Source organism: Sitophilus oryzae, unplaced genomic scaffold (genome assembly GCF_002938485.1).
Source record: "Sitophilus oryzae breed Bouriz unplaced genomic scaffold, Soryzae_2.0 scaffold_1899_pilon_pilon, whole genome shotgun sequence".
Lineage (NCBI taxonomy): Eukaryota > Metazoa > Arthropoda > Insecta > Coleoptera > Curculionidae > Sitophilus > Sitophilus oryzae.
In genome coordinates, this window is record NW_022146611.1 from 1 (window position 1) to 20,927 (window position 20,927).

General features: G+C 30.9%; 4 protein-coding genes across 5 annotated transcripts; 3 read left to right on the forward strand and 1 right to left on the reverse strand.

Annotated features, from left to right (window-relative positions):
• The first annotated feature begins 4,272 nt into the window (after positions 1-4,272).
• LOC115883419 (phosphatidylinositol glycan anchor biosynthesis class U protein) lies at positions 4,273-8,369 on the forward strand. 2 transcript variants are annotated; one of them, XM_030901779.1, is made up of 2 exons: positions 4,273-4,591; positions 6,729-7,402. In XM_030901779.1, exons 1-2 carry the CDS (start codon positions 4,315-4,317, stop codon positions 6,836-6,838), a joined length of 387 nt encoding a protein of 128 aa, XP_030757639.1. In that variant the 5' UTR covers positions 4,273-4,314; the 3' UTR covers positions 6,839-7,402. The 2 variants fall into 2 exon arrangements, with proteins under 2 accessions (XP_030757639.1, XP_030757638.1); XM_030901778.1 differs by lacking the exon at positions 4,273-4,591 and adding an exon at positions 6,434-6,487 and having other exon boundaries at positions 6,729-8,369.
• Positions 8,370-8,436: 67 nt separating this feature from the next.
• Positions 8,437-9,854, reverse strand: LOC115883420 (transmembrane emp24 domain-containing protein bai). Its single transcript, XM_030901780.1, has 5 exons — positions 9,427-9,854; positions 9,244-9,364; positions 9,114-9,184; positions 8,927-9,053; positions 8,437-8,869 (listed from the first exon to the last, which is right to left on the reverse strand). The coding sequence occupies exons 1-5, from the start codon at positions 9,601-9,603 to the stop codon at positions 8,748-8,750; spliced, it is 618 nt and encodes a 205-aa protein (XP_030757640.1). The 5' UTR covers positions 9,604-9,854; the 3' UTR covers positions 8,437-8,747.
• A 2,518-nt stretch (positions 9,855-12,372) lies between these two features.
• LOC115883417 lies at positions 12,373-20,243 on the forward strand. Its single transcript, XM_030901776.1, has 4 exons — positions 12,373-12,820; positions 12,926-13,044; positions 13,122-13,724; positions 19,099-20,243. Exons 1-3 carry the CDS (start codon positions 12,740-12,742, stop codon positions 13,282-13,284), a joined length of 363 nt encoding a protein of 120 aa, XP_030757636.1. The 5' UTR covers positions 12,373-12,739; the 3' UTR covers positions 13,285-13,724; positions 19,099-20,243.
• Positions 15,328-16,841, forward strand: LOC115883416. Its single transcript, XM_030901775.1, has 2 exons — positions 15,328-16,686; positions 16,755-16,841. Exons 1-2 carry the CDS (start codon positions 15,368-15,370, stop codon positions 16,783-16,785), a joined length of 1,350 nt encoding a protein of 449 aa, XP_030757635.1. The 5' UTR covers positions 15,328-15,367; the 3' UTR covers positions 16,786-16,841.
• Positions 20,244-20,927: the final 684 nt, after the last annotated feature.

A 20,927-nucleotide genomic window follows, 5' to 3' on the forward strand; every position in this document is an offset into this window, starting at 1 on the left:
AGGAGGACAGAAAATCGAGTCGAATGTTCAAGACATAGGTTCATCCTTGTTTAGTCAAACCTCCTACAAACCAAGGATAGACTTATGTAGGAAATGCATTGAAATTCTATAGCCATCCTTCAATATCGGGACAGGAATTTAAGCGGTACCCTCCGTATACTTTATTTTAAACGTATTTGGATCACGGCATATAAATCACACGGCAGGCCAACTCGCTTTGGCGGGAACGCTACGCGCATACCCTTGCGCACGCCGCCATTATGGGTGCCAGCCATGGTACAAAGAAAACAAGGTATGATCGATAGCGGCTCGAATTTCGTTAAGTTTGCGCTAGTTTGCGCATACCACCTGTGACGTCATACGCCATACAAAAAAATATCCATATTGGTCAATTGCCACTAATAAAAAAAGGGTAAAAGTGTGGATCCGGTGGCTGACCTTGAAGCCCATATTTGCTGCATTTGATCATCGGTACTACGCAAGCGCACATCGTCGATGTTGCCAAGTTGCAGTTTATTTTCGAATTATTTGCAGTTGAAACTTTTTTTTGAGTGTTAATCAATAATAATACAAATTCTATAATTAATTTTATAATTTCAGATTTATCTTGATATCCAAAATTAACGAATGATATATAAAATTGAATATATAAAATTGTAATAATAATAACATTTATTTATATATTTACATTAGAATTAAAAATTATCATTTACGGATATTTTCTTAATGGTTTTAAACTTATTAGAATTATTTTATTTCTTTCAAGTTATTTAATTTCGTTATTTACAGGCAACAATAGTTTTGATTATATGTATTGATGCATTGAAGTACTACCATGACGAGTCTTCTAGAACAATACACGTCAATGGGAGATAGAGGTAACATTTTACTGTGATTTTACCAATAATGTTACTAATATAATATACTTTGATTATAATGTTTGTATCAAAATTTCTTAAAAATGTCAAGTTAGTGGATTAATAGCAATTTTAGACATATATTTTATCGAAGAGTGTGGTGATAAGACTAAAGTAATCTTTATGTTTATCTTTTTCTCTTTAGAAGGGAGATGGTTTGTGTCCGTAGAATACATTACAGTATTTAATATCGTGTACTTTGATATTCTTGTCTTAATCTACTGTAATTTCTTGTTTCCTATAATGCCAAATCTTGACAATATGGTGAAGGTTGAGTTTTGATCTTATTAGTTTTATACCTGTGTTTATACAAGACCAAATTAAGACTTAGTTAGTTTGTGATTTATATTAAGATCTTTCTTATAATATTTGTTATGTCTTAATCTTAATATATTATGCTTTGTCTGGAAAATAAATGTTAAAATATCTTAATTTTGCATATCTTATTCCATCCTTCCATTAGGAAAAATATGGTTTATAAATCATATATGCTAAGAAAATCACATAAATTAGGTGTAAGAATAGAGAAATCTTAAGGTAGCAGAAAAATGCTATATATGTATAAGCAGAATTAAACAAGATAACTGTTAATGTTGCTGAAGCTGAATCTACAATTTTAATTACGGAGGCTAAAAGGCCTTTCAAGGCCTCCGTACTTTTGATGGAATGTTAAAAAAAAAACTATTATGAACATGACATGGAGCTACAGCATTTAAAAATTAAAAAAAAAAGAAAAAACTTGGACACATCCCTTTTTTAATAAAGCCCTTTTTAAACGTAGCATAATAATCTAGAGCAATTAGATTAATTATAGGAATCTAGACTTTTATTTCTATTTAATTTTATTGACTATGAAAATACATAATAAGCGTTCACGTGTTGTGCGCAATATTAAAATAAACAATATAAATAATATACCCCGTACTATGATTGAAAAAAAATAGCGTCAGCGCCGATGACTATGAAATGAAGATCGCTGTCATTTTATATGGGAAATGTCGTCAATCATCATTTCCCAGCCAACTCGACTCCGTTTTTTCGATCATACGGTATATATTGACAAAAAAAACACTGAAAAGTACATATTTGTTTTTTACTGAAAATATTTCCAAATTAACTTGCAATCTGGCAATATCGAAGATGTACGCATGCGTAGTGTCTGTGACTATATGCAGCAAAAACTCGTTTCAAGGTCAGCCACCGGATCCACACCATTACCAAAAAAAGTCCTAAAATAGAGAAGAATTAGGACATAACCCCAAAAATTATGTCAAATCATCGAGCTTGACGTTTGAAAAATTATTTTCACATTTTGACATAATCAAATTTCACAGATGACACAATCTGTTTGACAATTTGAAATTGGCGCGCAGAGCTAGCCGACCAATGGTGCCGTTTATCACCTGTGACGTAGTGACCAACCTGCGCAATATCATACCTTGTATTCTTTGTATCAGGGGTGCCAGCCTTTTTTTTTAGCCAGGTGCCAGCCATTTTTATTCTTAATCTAAGGTGCCAGCGACAGAAATTAACCAGTGTCGTAGTCAGTCGTCAGTGTTGTTACAATAGGTACAATTGTACTATTTTGGGTACATTTGATAGTCAAGGAGTACATAGGTACAATTGCAAGAAAAAATGTACAATTCTTACTTCTCAAACCCAAACTAACCCAAAAAAACCCCGATGCGTGGATTTGAAATGCAGGTCGCTAGGAGCAGAGACCCAGAATTATACATCACTTGAAATGCTGTTCAAGCCGCACGGATGTCAAACGTAAGTTTGATATCCATGCGGTGAGTAGGAGGGGGGCTAATCATTGCGACCTTAGAGATCTATTGTGTCCCGATGTCAAACGTGACGTCACGCAATTAGTTCCCATTTAACCAATGCTATTCAAAGCTCTTTGTAGCTTCTGTATTGCTGTCCTCCATTTGCGAATTTCAAGTTCCAGAGCTTTACGCCCTGGGTTCAGGGTTGCTACAAGCTACACAATTGTGTATTTTGCTACACATTTGCTTCCATGATTGCACAGCTACACCACAATCGCCTGTGCTACACATTTTGAGAATTTACATATTTCTTATAAAAAATAATACTAGAACAATAACGTAAATCAGCCGACAAAAGCTGTTTTTTTTTTGCTTTTAAGTTATCTAAGAAGTTACATTAAAAGAGGCCGCAAGTGAACTTTAAATTTTGAACTAAAAAATATAATTTTTCGTCATCAGTGTTCAGTAAAATGTCATGAGTATGAACTGGGTCATGAGTCAAGGACCGTCTATTGGTCGAGTCAAAAACGGTTAATAGACAGGATTGCTTAATTTCTTAAATAATATATAACACGTACTTTGGCCAAATTTCACTGTTCAATTACGTCACTGTAGTTCAGTCTCACTTCCACTCGTTTGCATACGTGAATATTATTAAATTCCTATTTCACTTCCTCCCATATCAGCAAGGACTGTAGTTTCTATGGACAAATTTGGTTTGTTAAACAATCCTGAATAGTTTACAGTTTTTAAACAGTCTTTTTTAACCGGTCTAATTTGTACATAAAATCGTTAGTTTCGCGGTATCAACTTTGACGTCACTGCAATATTTGCTGGCATTGCTTTAAAATTTGGCGAACGTAGTCTTATTGGATAGTTTACAATAATTATTGGTCATGGATGCCTATACAATGCTACACATTTTTATGGTCAAGTTCTGCACAATCAAACATTTTCTTGTGGCAACCCTGCCTGGGTTGCTCAGAACGGTTCTGAAAGGAGCTGTGCGAGATAGCCTGGTGCCTCCATATGGCGCGGAACCAGTTCTGAACTTTATGACTCAATTGAATGGAGGGAGAGTATCGCGTTCTTGAACAGTTCAGAGCTGCTCAACTGCGTGAAAGGAAGACATAATTTGTACGTAGCCTCTTTAGATTGTTCAATAGATAATTTATTGGGTATCTCTTTAATTCTTGTTTGTAACTCCTGGACTCCTGGCATGTTTTTTAATTTTAATTGTCTATTCTCTAAAGTTAAATGTTTAATTGATTTTTTCATTTTTACTTTTTGAGGAGTATGCGCGGTTAACGATTCATTTGTTTAGATAAAAGTATTGTGTAAATAAAATTCAGTTTCAGTCAATTACAGTATTTTTTTAATACGACCCTGTCTAGCAAAAGTTTATTTTCTGGGAAATTTTTTGATACGTTTTAATCCGGCCCTGACTCGGCACCCATAATGGTGTTTTCAAGGTCAAATTTTATAGAAATATTAAACAATGGGATCTGGGCAGAGTTAGCCTGCCGTGTGATTTATATGCCGTGCTTAGATTATATTATTATTATTAGGTTGCCACATTTAGAAAGCAGAGAGATTCTGCTCCAGGCATTGATCTAATAACTTATTCCATGATCAATAATCTTCCTTTGAATCATATTAAATTTTTAGTGTACTTCTTTAATCAAGTTCTTTATCATTCAGAATTAATTCCAGACGATTGGAAAACAGGATTAGTTTGTCCAATTCCTAAACCTAATAAAAATTTAAATAATATTAGCGGTTACAGGCCAATTACTCTCACATCTTGTATAGGGAAAACAATGGAAGATATAGTGAAATGCAGATTGGATTGGTATGTGGAAAACCACAAAATTCTCAGTGATTCTCAGTTCGGGTTTAGAAAAGGTAAAGGAGTTTTTGAAGCACTAACTTCTTTATGTTCATCGATAATTTCTGGACTCTCATATAATAAATTTTCAGTAATTGTTTTTTTAGATATGAAAAATGCATATGATAAAGTTAATATTTCTATTTTGATTCGTAAATTAGCTGAATTGGGTATTGAAGAGAATATTTGTAAATACATTAAAGAGATACATACCAACAGAAAAATTTATATTGTTGATAATTTTTCAAAAAAATTGATTGGTCCTGGTTTTACTAATAAGGGTTTAGCACAAGGATCTCCTTTAGCTCCAATTTTATTCAATATTAATATTAATAATGTTAGTGACTTTATTGGGGATGATGTTAAATTAATTCAATATGCTGATGATATTGCTCTCCTGGCTCAAGGTTATGATATAGATTTGATAGTTAATAAATTAAATGTTACATTGGACAGTCTTGAGGAATGGGCGAGATTAAATGAAATGAGTTTTTCTCCTGAAAAATCTTCCTGTATTTTAATTCAAAGAAAATTTTATAATCGTATTTTACCAGATATTAAATTTCAAAATCATGTTATTAGATGGGTTGAATATGTTAAATATTTGGGTATTTTTATTGATAATCGGTTTTCTTGGAATCATCAAATTGAGGCTATGTGTTCCAAAGCTACTAAGGGTATTAATTTAATGAGATATTTTTGTAAAACCTGGTGGGCGGGACATCCAATTACTATGTTAATTTTTTTTAAGTCCTATATTCGGTCACATTTAGATTATGGTAGTATATTATTAGCTAAATGTTCTAAAAAGTTATTAGAAAAACTTGATAAAGTTCATTTTCAAGCCTTACGCATTTGTTTAGGGTTTATGCGTTCCTGTCCAACTAATATCATTTTATCAGAATCGGCAGAACTTCCCTTAATATTAGACGTAATTTTTGGCCACTAAATTGCTTTTAAAAGCATTCTCTATTCAGGATAATCCCATTATTCAGTCTGTTACAGAAGCTTATGGGGCATATAATCAATCATTTGGTTTTTGGTCAAGATATTATCATGTTCCTCCTCTTATTGAAGGCATTGATCAAATTTTTCCTCATGTTCAAGATGTTGATGTTGTTAATATGCATCATTATTATAAGTTTCCTCTTTATTTTAGTAAAAAATGAATATTTAAGATTGGATTTAAATAAGAGTGAAAATAATTCTATTAAATTTAGAGAAGTTATTGAGTTAAAATTTAAACAAAAAATTAAGTTTTTACGGACGCTTCTAAGGAAGTAAATAAAAATGTTGGAGTGGGTATATTTTGCCCGGATTTAAATTTGGAAGCCACCTATATGATTCCTGGATATGCTTCCATATTTGTTGGAGAAATGTTTGCTATTACGTGGCATTGAATGTAATTGAAAGCAAAGAATTGGAGGATTCTGTAATTTTTAGTGATAGTGAAAGTGCTTTACGAGCATTAGCAGCTTATCCTAATTTTAAGGACAGTCAAATTACATTTGCTACAAAACGTAAACTATTTGAGTTAAGAGAAAAACAATTTCGAATTTCATTGGTATGGCTACCCAGTCACACGAATATTTTAGGCAACGATAAAGCTGATCAATTAGCAAATATTGGAAAGACAGATGGTCGAGATGCTGAGATTAAATGTTGGTTTACTGATTTTATTCCAATTCTTAAGGAAAAGTTTTGGTCGTTATGGAAAGGCAGATGGAAGGAGATTTCTTGTACAAAAGGGACAAATTATGCAGAAATTGTTACTTTTCCCTACAAAAGCATATGGTTTAGATCATGTAAAGATTTTACAAAGAAAAGATTGACAACCTTCTTCAGATTAAGAAGCGGATATTGTCTAATTCCGTCCCATTTACATCGTATAGGTGTAAATGCAGATTCCTTATGTGAGTGTGGAGAAATTGGAACGTTAAACCACATCTTTTTTGAATGCAATAAATTTCCCGCTTTAGTAGATAAACTATATAAATCACTTATTGGCTTTTACAAAACATCCCCTCATAATTTTACCTCCGCTTTGCATGCTCATCCAATTGTAGTTAATATTATAGGCGAATTCTTAGATAGTTGTGGAATTAATCTTTGACATTTTAAATGAAATTGTTATTAAATTTGTTTATTTTGCAGGATCTTCCTTTGCCAACATTTTCTTCAACTCAACAGTCGGGGTATGGGATTTCCCAGGCTCGCCTTATAGCGATCCTCGTCTGTGTGTCATCATCTATATAAACGTTTAACCGTAGGTAGTTAATTCTACCATCCGGCCGGATAGCCCTGGCAGCTGTGGCCATTAAACTAATATACTACTACTACTATAACCTTAGAAAAAATCTTAAGTTAAAATTGTAAACAACTCCATAACTCCATGTATGAAAATGTCTACATTATCTTCCAAACATGCGAAAAAGAAAGAAAATACGTATTTTCTTCAGTCGTGTTCAAAAGTGGTGCTACTACTTTGTCTCGCAGCATTTTTGAGATATTTAGTAATGTCATCAAAGTATCAAACAATAATCGCGAATCACTTTGAGATTTCTACACCCATTTGTTCTTGGAAAAGAGTCCAAGAAGGATTGTTTTTGTTGTCAAGAAACATAGATCCTTATGATGGTGATTTACTACATGAGACACCCACTGCATTGATATTCTATAAAATAATGTCACAGAATGTTTTTCGAGATGTGAGTTTGATGTTTATATTCTTTGATATTGGAACAGCACTGTTACTTTATGCCGCTACAAGACATTATGCGAAGCAGTTTCATCAAGAACATAGAGATCGAACTAAATATCCTAAGGATGTACATGAATATTTACCTAGTGAAGGATATTATGAAAAAGTACCTTTGTATGTCTTGGTGGCTTTTTTATTTAATCCTTACACATTCTTGGGATGTGTTGGTTATTCAACAGCTGGCATACATAATTTTTTCCTTGCCTTATTTGTGTTTGGAATGGTTTATGGTAGTCCCATTGTCAGTTCTTTGGCATTGGCAATATGCTCATCTGTCTCATTTTATCCTTTGATATTGCTTTCACCTTTATATATTTATTATAGTCAGGTATATAAAAGTAAAACCAAAGCATTGTTAGTAGTATTATATTTTCTTACATACGTATATTTAATTACCTTTTATAATAATAGTTTAAGCAAGAGTTTCAAGTTTATAAATAATGTCTATGGTTCAATATGGACAGTGCCCGATTTACAACCAAATATAGGTTTGTTTTGGTATTTCTTTACTGAAGTGTTTGATCATTTCAGAGAGCTGTTTATACATTCCTTTCAAATAAATGCTACAATACTCTATTTAGTTCCACTGTCAATTAAATTTAGTAATAGACCCTTTATATTAACTATTGCCTTGCTTTTTCTTATAACAATATTTAAGTCATACCCTTGTCTGAGTGATTTGGGTTTTGTCCTAAGTTTTTTACCAAATTTCCTGCACTTATATGCATTTTGTCAGCAAGGTGTTATTGTTGGAGTGATTTTATTCATGACAAGTTGCTTGGCACCCACTTTGTGGCATTTATGGATATACAGTGCATCAGCAAATGCAAATTTTTATTTTGGAGTTACTTTAGCCTATGCTATCGCGCAAATATTCTTAGTAACAGACATTTTATTTGCACAAACCAAGTGGGAATTTACGTTGAAACATGGAAGAGAAGCTAAGATTGATGGTGAAGATGCAGATTTAAGTTTGGAATAAGCCTACTTTTAAGAATTGTCAGTATTGTTAAATAAACATTTTTTTAAAGTTATTTTTTTTTAATTTTTACTCTTTCTAAATTGTATTTTTTATATTGAGGATGAATAATGTGAAATAAATTTTTAAATCAAAATAATATATTGCCACATTCATATATTAGAAACAAAATTAGCACTATCATGTCTTAACATTTGTATGTTTACAAAAAAATTCTCAAAAGCCATGTTAAAAATATATCTACAATTGTTTAAATCCAAGTTTACATTAATTGCTTTATATGTACACAAAAAGAATTATAATCAGAAGAATAAACTGATTCATATTATTGAAATAAAATGTCTTTATTATGATAACTTCCAAAAGTTTTTGAAAAAATATATAAACCAACCAAGACTTAAATAAATAAAAAATTACTAAATGATTTAATATGCTATTCAATCAGCTTTTTAGCTTTGAAATATCTTCTGAGGTATAGTACTTGCCATGTTGCTAAACCTAATAAACAGATCATTGAAAATGCAGAAAAGTATAGTACCCTCATGTTTGTTGATTCTAAAGAAAAAAAAAACATTTACTCTTTAAAAATTAAACTATTCCTTCAACTGTTACCATTTGTATCCCTCATTTCCTCTTCACGCTTTCTCATAAATGCAAAGTCATTAACAATTGCATTTGAAAGATCTTCAAGCTTTTTCAATTCTTTTTCTATAGGTTTCAAATTTGCAGCTTCAGCCAACTAAGATGAAAAATTAAAGTTTATCAATTAATATACAGAGTATGCACTGTTTTTACTTACTGCATCATAACTTGTAGCTTCCACACCATGCTTAGTTACTAATGTTACTAATTGGGTCATTCCTTTTGTATCTGAATGTCATAAAAATAAAATTGCTAGTCTAATACATCATTGTAATTTGTTAACTTACGTGGTGGTACACGAGACACAAAGCAAATTTCATATACATCATAACTATCTGTGTTAAAGGTAAACTTTCTTTTAACAACATCTTGACCTTTCTGAAGTGTGTTACCTTTTGAATCAACTACCTGCATTGATGAGAAAAAAATGTGAACCACACTGATATAACTAAATTTATATAATACAATACATGAAAATCTACTGATTGTCCTGGCTGTTCTGTAACTTCAAATTCTACGCGAACTAGCACATTGCCTTGTAGTTCTTCTTTCAAACATTTTTGAGTGTTCGGTTCTAAATTCCACATTATACAATGGACAGAAAACATATATGAAAGGAATATTAAAGTACACGTCCAGAGATGCATATTGTATGTTAAAACTATATATCACAATGTTTACGAAAATAAAAATATTGTTAGAAAGTGAGAACCTTACAAAACCATGAAGAAACAACCGGAATAAAAACAATTCACGTCATAAAAATCTGTCACAAACGTGTCGATCTGTCAATGGTGACAATGACAATGACAAATGTCATTTTTGGATGTCATTTCGGACCAGAGTCTCAAGCCCCGTTCTCAGAACAACGTCGTGTCGCGGGCGACACATTTTGACATTTCAAACAACCAACTGCGACTGTCGCCAGCGACACGTCAAGAGGACCAATGAGATTTGTACAAAATTCAAACAGCTGTCAATTTTAAATTTAGTACAGTTCTCATTGGTTGTTTGAAATGTCAAACTGTGTCGCCAGCGACACGACGTCGTTCTGAGAACGGGGCTTTAAGCCCCGTTCTCAGAACTGCGTCGTGTCGACAGCGGCACTGATTGACACTTCAAACGACCAATGGGAGCTGTACTAAATTTAAAATTGACAGCTGTTTGAATTTTGCACAAATCTGATTGGTTCTTTTGTCGTGTCGCTGGCGACAGTCGCAGTTCTGAGAACGGGGCTGAAGTCCAAAATTCAAACAGCTGTCAATTTTAAATTTAGTACAGCTCCCATTGGTCGTTTGAAGTGTCAATCAGTGTCGCTGTCGACACGACGCAGTTCTGAGAACGGGGCTTTAAAGGTTTTAAAACCCCGATTTATGTTCTGTGGGGCCATTATAATACCATCAACAGAGCTTGGCAACGGCCTAGCTATGTTGAAACACCGGTTGACACCAGGGTTCGGAAGTAGTTAATTAAGACGTAATTTACCTGATTAACTACGTGTAGTTTTTCTTCAAAAACTACGTCTCTTCCCGTTCATTAACTACATGAAAACTACGTTAATAAACTATGTATTGATATTATGAATAATTTTCATTTGTATGAGGTGTAATAGAGATAATATGATGTAAATATTATATTTAAAGCCATATTTCTTCTGTTTTCTTAAATACATTATGTGTTTTTAAGCTTCAACTTATTATAACCTCATCTCAAACTTTTGATATTTGAAAGTTACATACATATGTTACATAAACTACATCCTCTACATAAACTACATTAACTACATGTAATGTAGTTTATGTAGTTTTTAAAACTAACATGTAGTTTTCCGAACCCTGGTTGACACCGATTCCCATTAGAACACCGAAGTTAAGCGACGTAAGGCGATACTGGTGGATGGACGGGTGACCGGTTCGAAACTCTGTATCGTGCTGTTGTCTGTTGTCCAAAGGAAAAGTGTAAAATCTATTGATACACACTGCTCGGTACACCCACTGCTCATTCACGCCGGTTCGAGGCCGGATAAGATCGGATATCTCGAGAGTAAGAGTTAATTTAGACACTTCCTTTAGTCTATGGCAGGGTTCGGCATAAGTTACATAAACTACATCCTCTACACAAACTACCGTAATGATCATGTAATGTAGTTTATGTAGTTTTTAAAAGTAACATGTAGTTTTCCGAACCCTGGTCTATGGAGTGTAGAGGTACTCCTTCCACTGACTATGATATGGCCGAGGACCGCAGTTCGGATTCCGCGTAAACAAAGTAGGCCCCGTCCAGATTAGCCCTGGCAGCAAAAAAGAGACGCTAACTGAAATTTTTACTTTACTTTAACAGAGCTTGAAAACAGAGCAGGGTTCGGAAGTAGTTAATTAAGACGTAATTTACCTGATTAACTACGTGTAGTTTTTCTTCAAAACTACGTCTTTTCCAGTTCATTAACTACATGAAAACTACGTTAATAAACTATGTATTGATATTATGAATAATTTTCCTTTGTATGAGGTGCAATAGAGATAATATGATGAAAATATTATATTTAAAGCCATATTTCTTCCGTTTTCTTAAATACATTATGTGTTTTTAAAGCTTCAACTTCTTATAACCTCACCTCAAACCTTTGATATTTGAAAGTTACATACATAGGTTACATAAACTACACCCTCTACATAAACTACATTAACTACATGTAATGTAGTTTATGTAGTTTTTAAAAGTAACATGTAGTTTTCCGAACCCTGAAACAGAGCTTTAAACAGAGTAACAGGATTTGTTGCTTGTTGTTCTATATAGTTGGTGTTGGGTGTTGGTCGTTGCCCCGAGGATTGCCCGTTGGTCAGATACGATCTGCTGCCTTAAAATGTAAATTTTAAGTTAACGTGTTCTTTTTGCTTCTAGGGCCTATCTGGACGGAGTCTAGTTTGTTTACGAGGAAACCGAACCGCGGTCATCGGCCACATCATGGTCAGTAGTCTACCGAGTCTACCGATTTGACGACTCTTACCTCTTACTCAGGAGATGTCCGATATTTTTACACTCTTGCTATGGAACAACAGCACGATAGAGTTTCCAGACGGTCAATCGTCCATCCACTAGTATCGCCTTACGTCGCTTAACTTCGGTGATCTAAACGGAACCGGGTGTTTCGGTTTCGACGTAGCTTGGGCCGTTGTAAATTTGTTTTCCTCTTAATAATGGTCATCATGTCATTTGCACGGATGTTTTTGAACGTTTTTAATTATGACAAATACAGACTCATACATTTTTAAGCCCTCCATACTCACACACACATTAAACATCCATGCCCAGAGCTGGATGCTGGATTCGAACCAGCAAGCATGGCTATCATTTCGGCCAGAAGCCATAAGGGCGGCAAATATTTTTTTTCACCTGTTGGAGTCATAGTATCAAAAAAGATTAAGAAGAACTTCAGTTATTTTTTCTGTGGTTCTGGCGCGTAGTGTAAAAACAATACTTTTTTTTTAATTTTAGGTAAATTCCATCAGTTTTAATTTCAATTTAGGAATATCAGGAGACAATACCTTACTTATATTTTGAATAATGGGCTGATATGGCTAATACAGATCTGTAATCCCCTTGCTGTAATGTGTAAATCTTGGTGTAAAAATCCTACTCTTTCCTGCTTATCGGACTAACCTAAAAAAATCTGTGCAGAAAATATAAAATACATTTAAAAAAAATTAAAATTGTGTATCAAAGGTTTATGGTGTAAGATTTAATTTATGGTGTATATAAACTAGAATAAACGTTTCCTAAAATATGCATAGTGGAACAAACAACGACAATGATCATTATGAATCTGGTTTAGAATGGAAGAAGATTGAACAGGAAATGAAAAAAGTAATAACTTTTTTAATTTTGCTTTTCTAATATAAAAAGAATATTTTTAACTTTGCACTTTGTTTAAAGATAATAGTGTTTTTAAAGTGACTATTATATCCATAGGTTGGTTTGAGAGAAGGATTATCTGATGGGAGAGAGAGCAATTTTCAACAGAGCTTTGATAAGGGATATGAAGATGGTTTTCGTAATGGATTTGACTTAGGCAAATTAAAATTCATTGAGTAAGTAATTCTTGAAAAAATTGTAACCATTACTCCTAGTATTGTTAATATATATGCTTATTAGATCTTTTTTGTAGTGAACTTAGTGGAAATACTAATATACTCTTACAAAACATGGATAAGGCAATGTGTATTGTTTGCACGACTGAAAAAGACAATCTTAATGTTGAAGATGTAAGAAAAAAACAAACTGAACTACTAGAGGCTAACTTGTACAAACTCTCGTTGAGAAAGTATTAAACAGAGACATTAAAAATAGGTTCTTTTTTTACAAGATTTATTGTTTAGAATCATGACTGATGCCTAGTTTTCATGCATTGGACAATATTTGCAAGAAGTTAAAAATGTTTTGATCATTCTACAAATTTCAGACATTTTAATCTGTCAGCTATCTACAGAAAATTAACCTATGAAATTAACCAAGAAACTATACATGGGAAATTAAAATAACTTTGGTTGCACTTTTTTTCGGTGCTTGTGACATTGTCATTTTCTGTCTGAAAAAAATATTAATTTTTTAGTTAATTTTAGTGCTGTTAGGACTGCGGTTTTTTGGACATTTATTTCAGCTTTGTTTGGTGACCCAGCTCTGATATTTGTGAAATCTTTAAGAGTTTTTTTGCCGAAAAAACGCTGAAAGCTTTAATTATTTTTGCACCTTTACCTTAGGCCTTCCTGTGGTAAGTTGAGCATTATTTTTTTTTGTTAGGTTAATTGAATTTTTTGATTTGTTCATATTGTTATATATTTTTATTTTTTGTATATAATACATTCATTAGTGCTTGAATTTTTTTTTAAATATGAGTAAGGCTAGGGGGAGCGGATACCCCCTGGATGGCGTTCAAAATGTTAATATTGATACTGTTGATATGGTGGATGAAATTAGTTTGGGTTCAACGCAGTCAAAATTTAAAATGAAAAACAATTTTTTATTCTAAAAATGATAATGGTCCTTTCAGTAGTTTATTTGGAATCGACGGTTAATGTTGGCTATAACATTGGAAAGTTTAATAACATAAAAATAGCTAGAGAAATTTTTAATTTAAATTTGACTGATATAAGGAGAATTAATAATAAAGGTCTAAATAGAATCTCTGTTGAATTTATTAATTTTCAATCAGCAAATAATTTTTTAAAAAATAAAACATTAATTGAGAAAGGGTATAAAATATTTATACCATATAATTTTGTTACCTGCAAAGGAATTGTAAGACAAATCGATGCGGACTTGACCGAAGAAGAAATTTTGAAATTTTGTAAAGCTAATAATGGAATTGAAATTTTACAAGTAAAGAGATTAAATAGAAAAGTATTTAAAAATAATGTTGTTATATATGAACCAACTGGAACTGTTTTGTTTACTTTTAAAGGAATTATACTGCCTAGATCGATAAATTTATATAGATTAGAACGTCCAGTTAATGTATATATTCCTCCTGTAACTCAGTGTTATCGCTGTCTTCGTTTTGGCCATACTAAGAACAATTGTAAAGGTAAAGAAAGATGTTTTAATTGCGGAGAGGAGGAGAATCATTTACAAGATGGGGAAGTTAAATTTTCTTGTGTTACACAATGTTTTTACTGTAAGAATGACCACAAGTCATCTTCAAAAAAGTGTCCTGAATATTCTAGACAAAAAAATATTAAAGAATTAATGGCCCTTGAAAATTTAACTTTTTATGATGCCAGTGAAACATGTAAGAAATCTTATATTTCAAATGGAGAATTTTTTTTGAACAACAATAACTTTCCAGAATTAATTAAAAAACATAATGGGGAAGATATACCAAAGAAAATTGATAATATTATTAAACCTTCTGAAAGAAGAACACAGTATTTCCAAAATAGTGTAAAAAGGTCCTTTCAACAGGTTATATCTGAAAATTCAGCCAAGAAAAGGATAGTTCATAAGGGAGTGGATAAAAAAGCTAGAGATGATTGTCTATTTTTTCCAAATTCAAGACCGCAAAAGCAAGATTTTTCAAATTTACCGTCTACCTCTTCTAATACCTCTTCTAATTCACATAATTCTAAAACTGAGCCTGGTAGTGCCATTCAGACATTTGAATTTCATCAAAATGATGAGTTACATAATTGCATTAATTTTATTATGAATACGTCAAGAGAAAATAAAAGCAAGATTAAGAATTTATTATTTTCAAGTTTAGATTTTGAACAAGATATAGGTTTTTAATGTTATTTTATTTATTTTAACACATATTTAAAGATTACATTTATATTAGTACATATATGGTACATATACAAATATTATACATATTATTTATAATTATATATTGTATTTATAATTTAGATTAATGACAATATGAAGTCTACATCAGATATAAAAATTTTACAATGGAATATTCGTAGTGTTAATTCAAATCGTGCTAATTTAATCTTATTAGCAAATGAAGAGTCTCCAGATATAATTTTTCTAAATGAAACATGGCTAAAATCCAATCAAAATTTTGTTTTATCATCATATAATATAATTCGTCAGGATAGGGAAGATGGATATGGTGGAGTGGCAATTTGCGTCAAAAAGAATATTATTTTTTCTAATTTAAAAAAATTTAATTCAGAAGTTGCTCAATTTATTATTATTAAAATTGCTGATTTAATATTAATTAATATTTATATTAATTCAGATAAAAATGTTTCGGAAGATCTGTTTAAACAACTTTTAGATGGTTTAGATTTAAATAAAATTATTATTATGGGAGATTTTAATTCCCATCATCCATTATGGGATGAATCTCCTATTAATAGGGGCGGAATAAGGCTTGTAAATTTTATTATAGAAAATGATATGGTGATTTTAAATGATGGTTCTAGAACTCTTGTGCAAAATCCGAATTCCAGTTTGAGTGCAGTTGATTTAACAATTGTCAGTAGCGCATTAGCTATAAATTCTAACTGGAAAGTTATTAGTGATTGTGGAAATAGCGATCATTATCCTACAATTTTACAATTAAATTTATCAAACAATTTATATTTAAAAAAAGCTTTTGTAAATAGTTATTGTGTACGAAATTGTAGTAAAGCTGATTGGCATCTTTATCAACATAAAATAGCTGTGCAGTTAATCGAGAAAGATAGTACTATTTTAGATTATAATGATTTGTCTTTTATTATGAATAGAGCTGCTGATGATGCCATTCCTTTGAAAAAATGTGGTTCTTATCATAAAATTGGAAACCCATGGTGGGATGAAGAATGTTTTCAGTGGGTTCAAGACAGAAAAAGAGCAATTAATGTTTTCAATAATGTTCCAACTTTGACTAATTTTATCAATGCTAAAAGATGTATTGCAGTTACGAGAAAAAAATTAAGATCAAAGAAAAAACAAAAATTTCAATCTTTTTGTGAAACATTAAATAGGGAATCTAGCATTTCATACGTTTGGGAAAAAATTAAAAAATTTTCTAATAATAACAGCAATTCTAATAGTTATAACATTTCAGATGATTTAAAACAACAAATTTTATATAATATGTCTAGTATATACATAGATCCGAATTTTACACTGTCGCCAACATATATAAATAGTAACATTCCTCCATTCACTAGTCAGGAATTTAACTATGCTGTTCAGGATAAAAAATTTTCTGCACCTGGCATGGATGATATTTCTTATTCCATGTATAAAAATTTACCATTGATTGCTAAAAATTATCTTCTTAAAATATATAACAAATGTTTATTTGAAGGTGTGTTACCGGATTCGTGGAAGAAATATAATATTATTAATATCTTAAAACAAAACAAAAATCCTACTTTGCCAGAGAGTTATAGACCTATTGTATTATCTTCATGTGGTGGCAAAATTTTAGAAATTATGATTAAAAATCGTTTAGATTGGTTTTTGGAGAATAAAATTGTGTTTACAAATGAACAGGTAGGTTTTCGTAAGGGTAGGGGAATATATGATAATATTGCTTATTTATCTACTTTTATTTTTGATGCCTTTAATTCGTCAAATTCAGTTATTGCTGTTTTCTTAGATATAAAATCTGCATATGATAATGTTAACATATACAAACTCTATAATTTGCTTATTAATTTACAAATTCCAGTAGAATTATCTAATTTAATTTTTATACTTTTGAAAAATAGATTGTTATTTTCCAGAAAATCTGATGGTTCCTTCTTAGGTCCGGTTTTAGCAACTAAAGGTATTCCGCAAGGTTCTCCATTAAGTACTATTCTTTTTAATATTTATATTTCAGAACTTTTTAAAAATTATTTAAATGTAAAGATTATTGGTTATGCGGACGATTTGGTAATTTTTGTTAAGGGTTCAAATATACTTGAGATGTCTGAAAAAATTAATAATGCTTTGGAGCTTGTAAATGATTTTCTTATTAATAGAGATCTTTCTTTATCTTTGGAAAAATGTGAGGCAGTATGGTTCACTAAGGGCAAACGGAGAGATCAGCCACCATTGATTCAACTTGGAAATCACATTATTCCATATAAACATAATGTGAAGTATTTGGGCGTTATTTTTCAAAAACATTTAAAGTGGGATTTGCATATTGAAAATATTACTAATAAGGCTAAAAAAGCCTTAAATGTTTTAAGGGCTGTTTGTAGAGTGTGGTGGGGAGCTGATCCTTGTACCCTTTTAATTATTTTTTCTGCTCTGGTGAGATCTCATTTGGAATTTGCAACAATTTTTATTAAACCAACTAGTCAAAAAAATTTAAATAAACTAGATGTAGTATTTTTTGAGGGTTTACGTATTTGTCTAGGTTGTATGAAATCTACTCCTAGATTAGCGTTGTTGGGAGAATCTTCTATGATTGATTTAGAATGTAGAAGAAAAATACTACTTGTAGGCAAATTTCTGTCTAAATTGTTAACTTTACAAAATAATCCATTAATAAATTTAATTTACAATATTAGAAAAACTGTTAATCCAATTTATATTAATAGTAATAATGTACCTTATGTGGTCTCAGCTTTACATGACTTTCTGCCTTATATTGATAATCTTTATGTTAGTCAAAATTTTCCGTGTTATGAAGTTAGTTTTAATATTTTGAATGATTCTATTAAATTAGTTGATTGTCAAATTAATAAACATGATTTTTCTATTAAGGAACAATTTTTGTCAGTATCTGAACGTTTTAAAATTCTCATATTTTTATTTTTACAGATGCATCTAAAAAAAAGATAAAAGAACAGGATTTGGAATATATATTCCTTATATAAATTTTAAATTTTTTTCGCGACTAACTGGTTCTTTAAGTATTTGTAAGGCAGAATCCATAGCTATTCATGATGCAGTAAAGTTTGCTATTAAAAAGAACTTGCGTAGTGTTATTATCTTTTCAGATTCCAAAAGTTCAATTCAAAAAATTAGTAAAAATCTCTTTAAAGCATCTGCTGATTATTGGACCTTAAGAACCAAACGTTTAATTTGTTTAGCAAGTTCTAATGGTTTTGACATCAGGATTGCCTGGATTCCAGGTCATTCCAATATCTTGGGAAATACAGAGGCAGATTTGTTGGCTAATATTGGAAAAGATTTAAATATTCCGAAATCTATGGAGATGGATTCGATAGATATTTTTAATTCAATTAAAACTGATATTTTGTGTAATTATAAGGAAAATTGGAAATCTCGTATGGAAGGAATTATATCAATGTGTATTTTAATATACAAACAATCTTCCCAGATAAACAATGGTTTAAAAATTTCCAGTATATAGATAGAAGACATATTACAACGTTAATTAGAATGCGTACAGGCCATTGCTTAACAAAAAACCATTTATATAAAATTAAAGTGAAGGAAGATCCATTCTGTGAGTGTGGCTCTGTTGAAGACCTTAATCATATCTTTTTAGAATGTCCTATAAATTTTTTGTTTAATTTGGATTTATATCAAAAATTTATTGAAATGAATTTTCCTACTCCACTATCAATATTTACAGTTTTGTCTAAGCCAAGTGAAAAATTAATAGAAACTATTATGATATTTTTAAACATTAATAGAATTAAATTATAATGCTCAACTGTCTATTTTTTATTTTCTTTTTGTTTCAGTTTCCGAATGCAGTCTGTTTGTGTGACCTCTATCCTATGTGCCTTTGTGTGTGATATAATCTTCCTTTCAGCACGTTATTTATATATTTAATAAATAATAATAATAACATTTTACAGTCACAGGTCACAGGTTACCTTCATAGAAGTTAGTTATATTAAAATTTATCCATTATACATTTTACTCAGATAAGAATCAGTGGCCTTGATATGGTTTAGAGCCAGTCAACATCTTGGTCACTCCCAAATTGAGCTGGCGGTTGCCTTGTAGCAGAGCCATCATAAAAAAAGAAGAAGAAGAAGAACTTTGGTTGCACATCATAATACGACATGAATACGACCACCAGCAAACTCCATAAGACAACGCATGGTGTCATTGATGTGCAACGAAAGTTGTTTTAATTTCCCTTTATATAATATATGTACATGCATAATAAATATACTAGGTATACAATAATAGGTATGTACATGTATAATAAAAAAAATATTTGGTTGCATGCATAGATGTATGAAAATGTCTGAAAAAAATCAAACTTTTCAAAATCCATGACATAATTCTTTTGCAGAAAACGTCCGAAATTCAGGGTAGTGAAAACTAGGCCAAGATGTTAAGTGATTACAGTATTTTTTTTGTACCCTCATTGATTTTGAAACGAAATTAATATAACTGAATAAATTAGCAGTAGTAGCTTAAAAAAAATAATAGTTGCCATTAAATCCATGCTGATTGATAACAATTACGCCCTTTTAAATTAAGTTTGATTTTTGAGTAAATTGTATTGTCGCTTGAAAAATTCAAGGTTTTTGCTTTCTACACATTTAATTGGAACCTACATGAATACTGAAACACCCAGTATATTGTAAATTGTCTGTATACAATAATGTATATAATTTTTTTAGAAATATTGCCTATTTTAGTAATATCTCATGTTAATGTGATTTTTACAAAAAGCGTAGATTTACTTACAAAGAAAACATTCCGTTTATGTTATTATTACCACAAACTAACTTATGTAAGTTAGTCTGTGTTATTACCCTTGTGTATTAATTTAATATCTAAACAAGAATATTACCTGTCATATTTATTTGTAAAAAATACTGTATACAGTTTATAGGCTGGTGCTAAATAAAGCAAATTATGAAAAAAAGTATTTATTATTACTATTTATATAGACAAATATATTTGATATGCTCTCTTATTTTAGGATGAATCAAAGGGATGAATCATATATACTTTAAACATTTAAACTGGCTGATTATTATTAGTTAAATTAAAAAAAAACTAATTAATTAAAATTATTATTTTTCGTACACCTTTATCTTACTGACTTTAAGGGAAATTATTTAAAATTATATATAGTACAGCGTGTCCCAAAAATATTAATTTTTCATTGAAATATTTCTCGTTTTTCATATACAGGGTGTTGCTTTTATTTTGGAAATTATATTTGACAGTTGTCAAAAATGGGTTTAAAGATATGTTTTAAGATGGTAGAAACACAACATTTAAACCAAGCTACAAAATTATCATCCGCTGTTGTTTCTAAGATTACTTGACAACGATTTTTTCGCTCATACGGTAGAAATACTATACCCTATTATAGGGTTGTCCGAATTGTACTCGGAAAACTTCAACAACATTCTGCAGATAAAAATAAGTAAAAAAGTTCGTGTAAATGTATGTCCTAAATTACTTCATTTCGCAGATATTTTTATAAATAACTTCGATATTTGGATGAAAATTCGTGTCTGGATGTTTTTTTAAATGATAAATTCGATTTCGATGTCAGTATATAACTCATGTTTTTTAACTCTTTTGAAGAGTAATAACT

Bases quoted from the DNA above. Each gene is read 5' to 3' on its own strand.
- LOC115883419 (XM_030901778.1), top strand. From the start codon at position 6,971: ATGAAAATGTCTACATTATCTTCCAAACATGCGAAAAAGAAAGAAAAT.
- LOC115883420 (XM_030901780.1), bottom strand. From the start codon at position 9,603: ATGCATCTCTGGACGTGTACTTTAATATTCCTTTCATATATGTTTTCT. The intron at 9,365-9,426 runs GTATTGTATTAT...TCATCAATGCAG, and splicing joins GACAATCAGTAGATTTTCAT to GTAGTTGATTCAAAAGGTAA. The intron at 9,185-9,243 runs GTAAGTTAACAA...TATGACATTCAG, and splicing joins TGTGTCTCGTGTACCACCAC to ATACAAAAGGAATGACCCAA.
- LOC115883417 (XM_030901776.1), top strand. From the start codon at position 12,740: ATGCATAGTGGAACAAACAACGACAATGATCATTATGAATCTGGTTTA. The intron at 12,821-12,925 runs GTAATAACTTTT...TTATATCCATAG, and splicing joins TTGAACAGGAAATGAAAAAA to GTTGGTTTGAGAGAAGGATT. The intron at 13,045-13,121 runs GTAAGTAATTCT...TCTTTTTTGTAG, and splicing joins GGCAAATTAAAATTCATTGA to TGAACTTAGTGGAAATACTA.
- LOC115883416 (XM_030901775.1), top strand. From the start codon at position 15,368: ATGAAGTCTACATCAGATATAAAAATTTTACAATGGAATATTCGTAGT. The intron at 16,687-16,754 runs GTATAAAAATTT...GTTTATTTGAAG, and splicing joins GATGATATTTCTTATTCCAT to GTGTGTTACCGGATTCGTGG.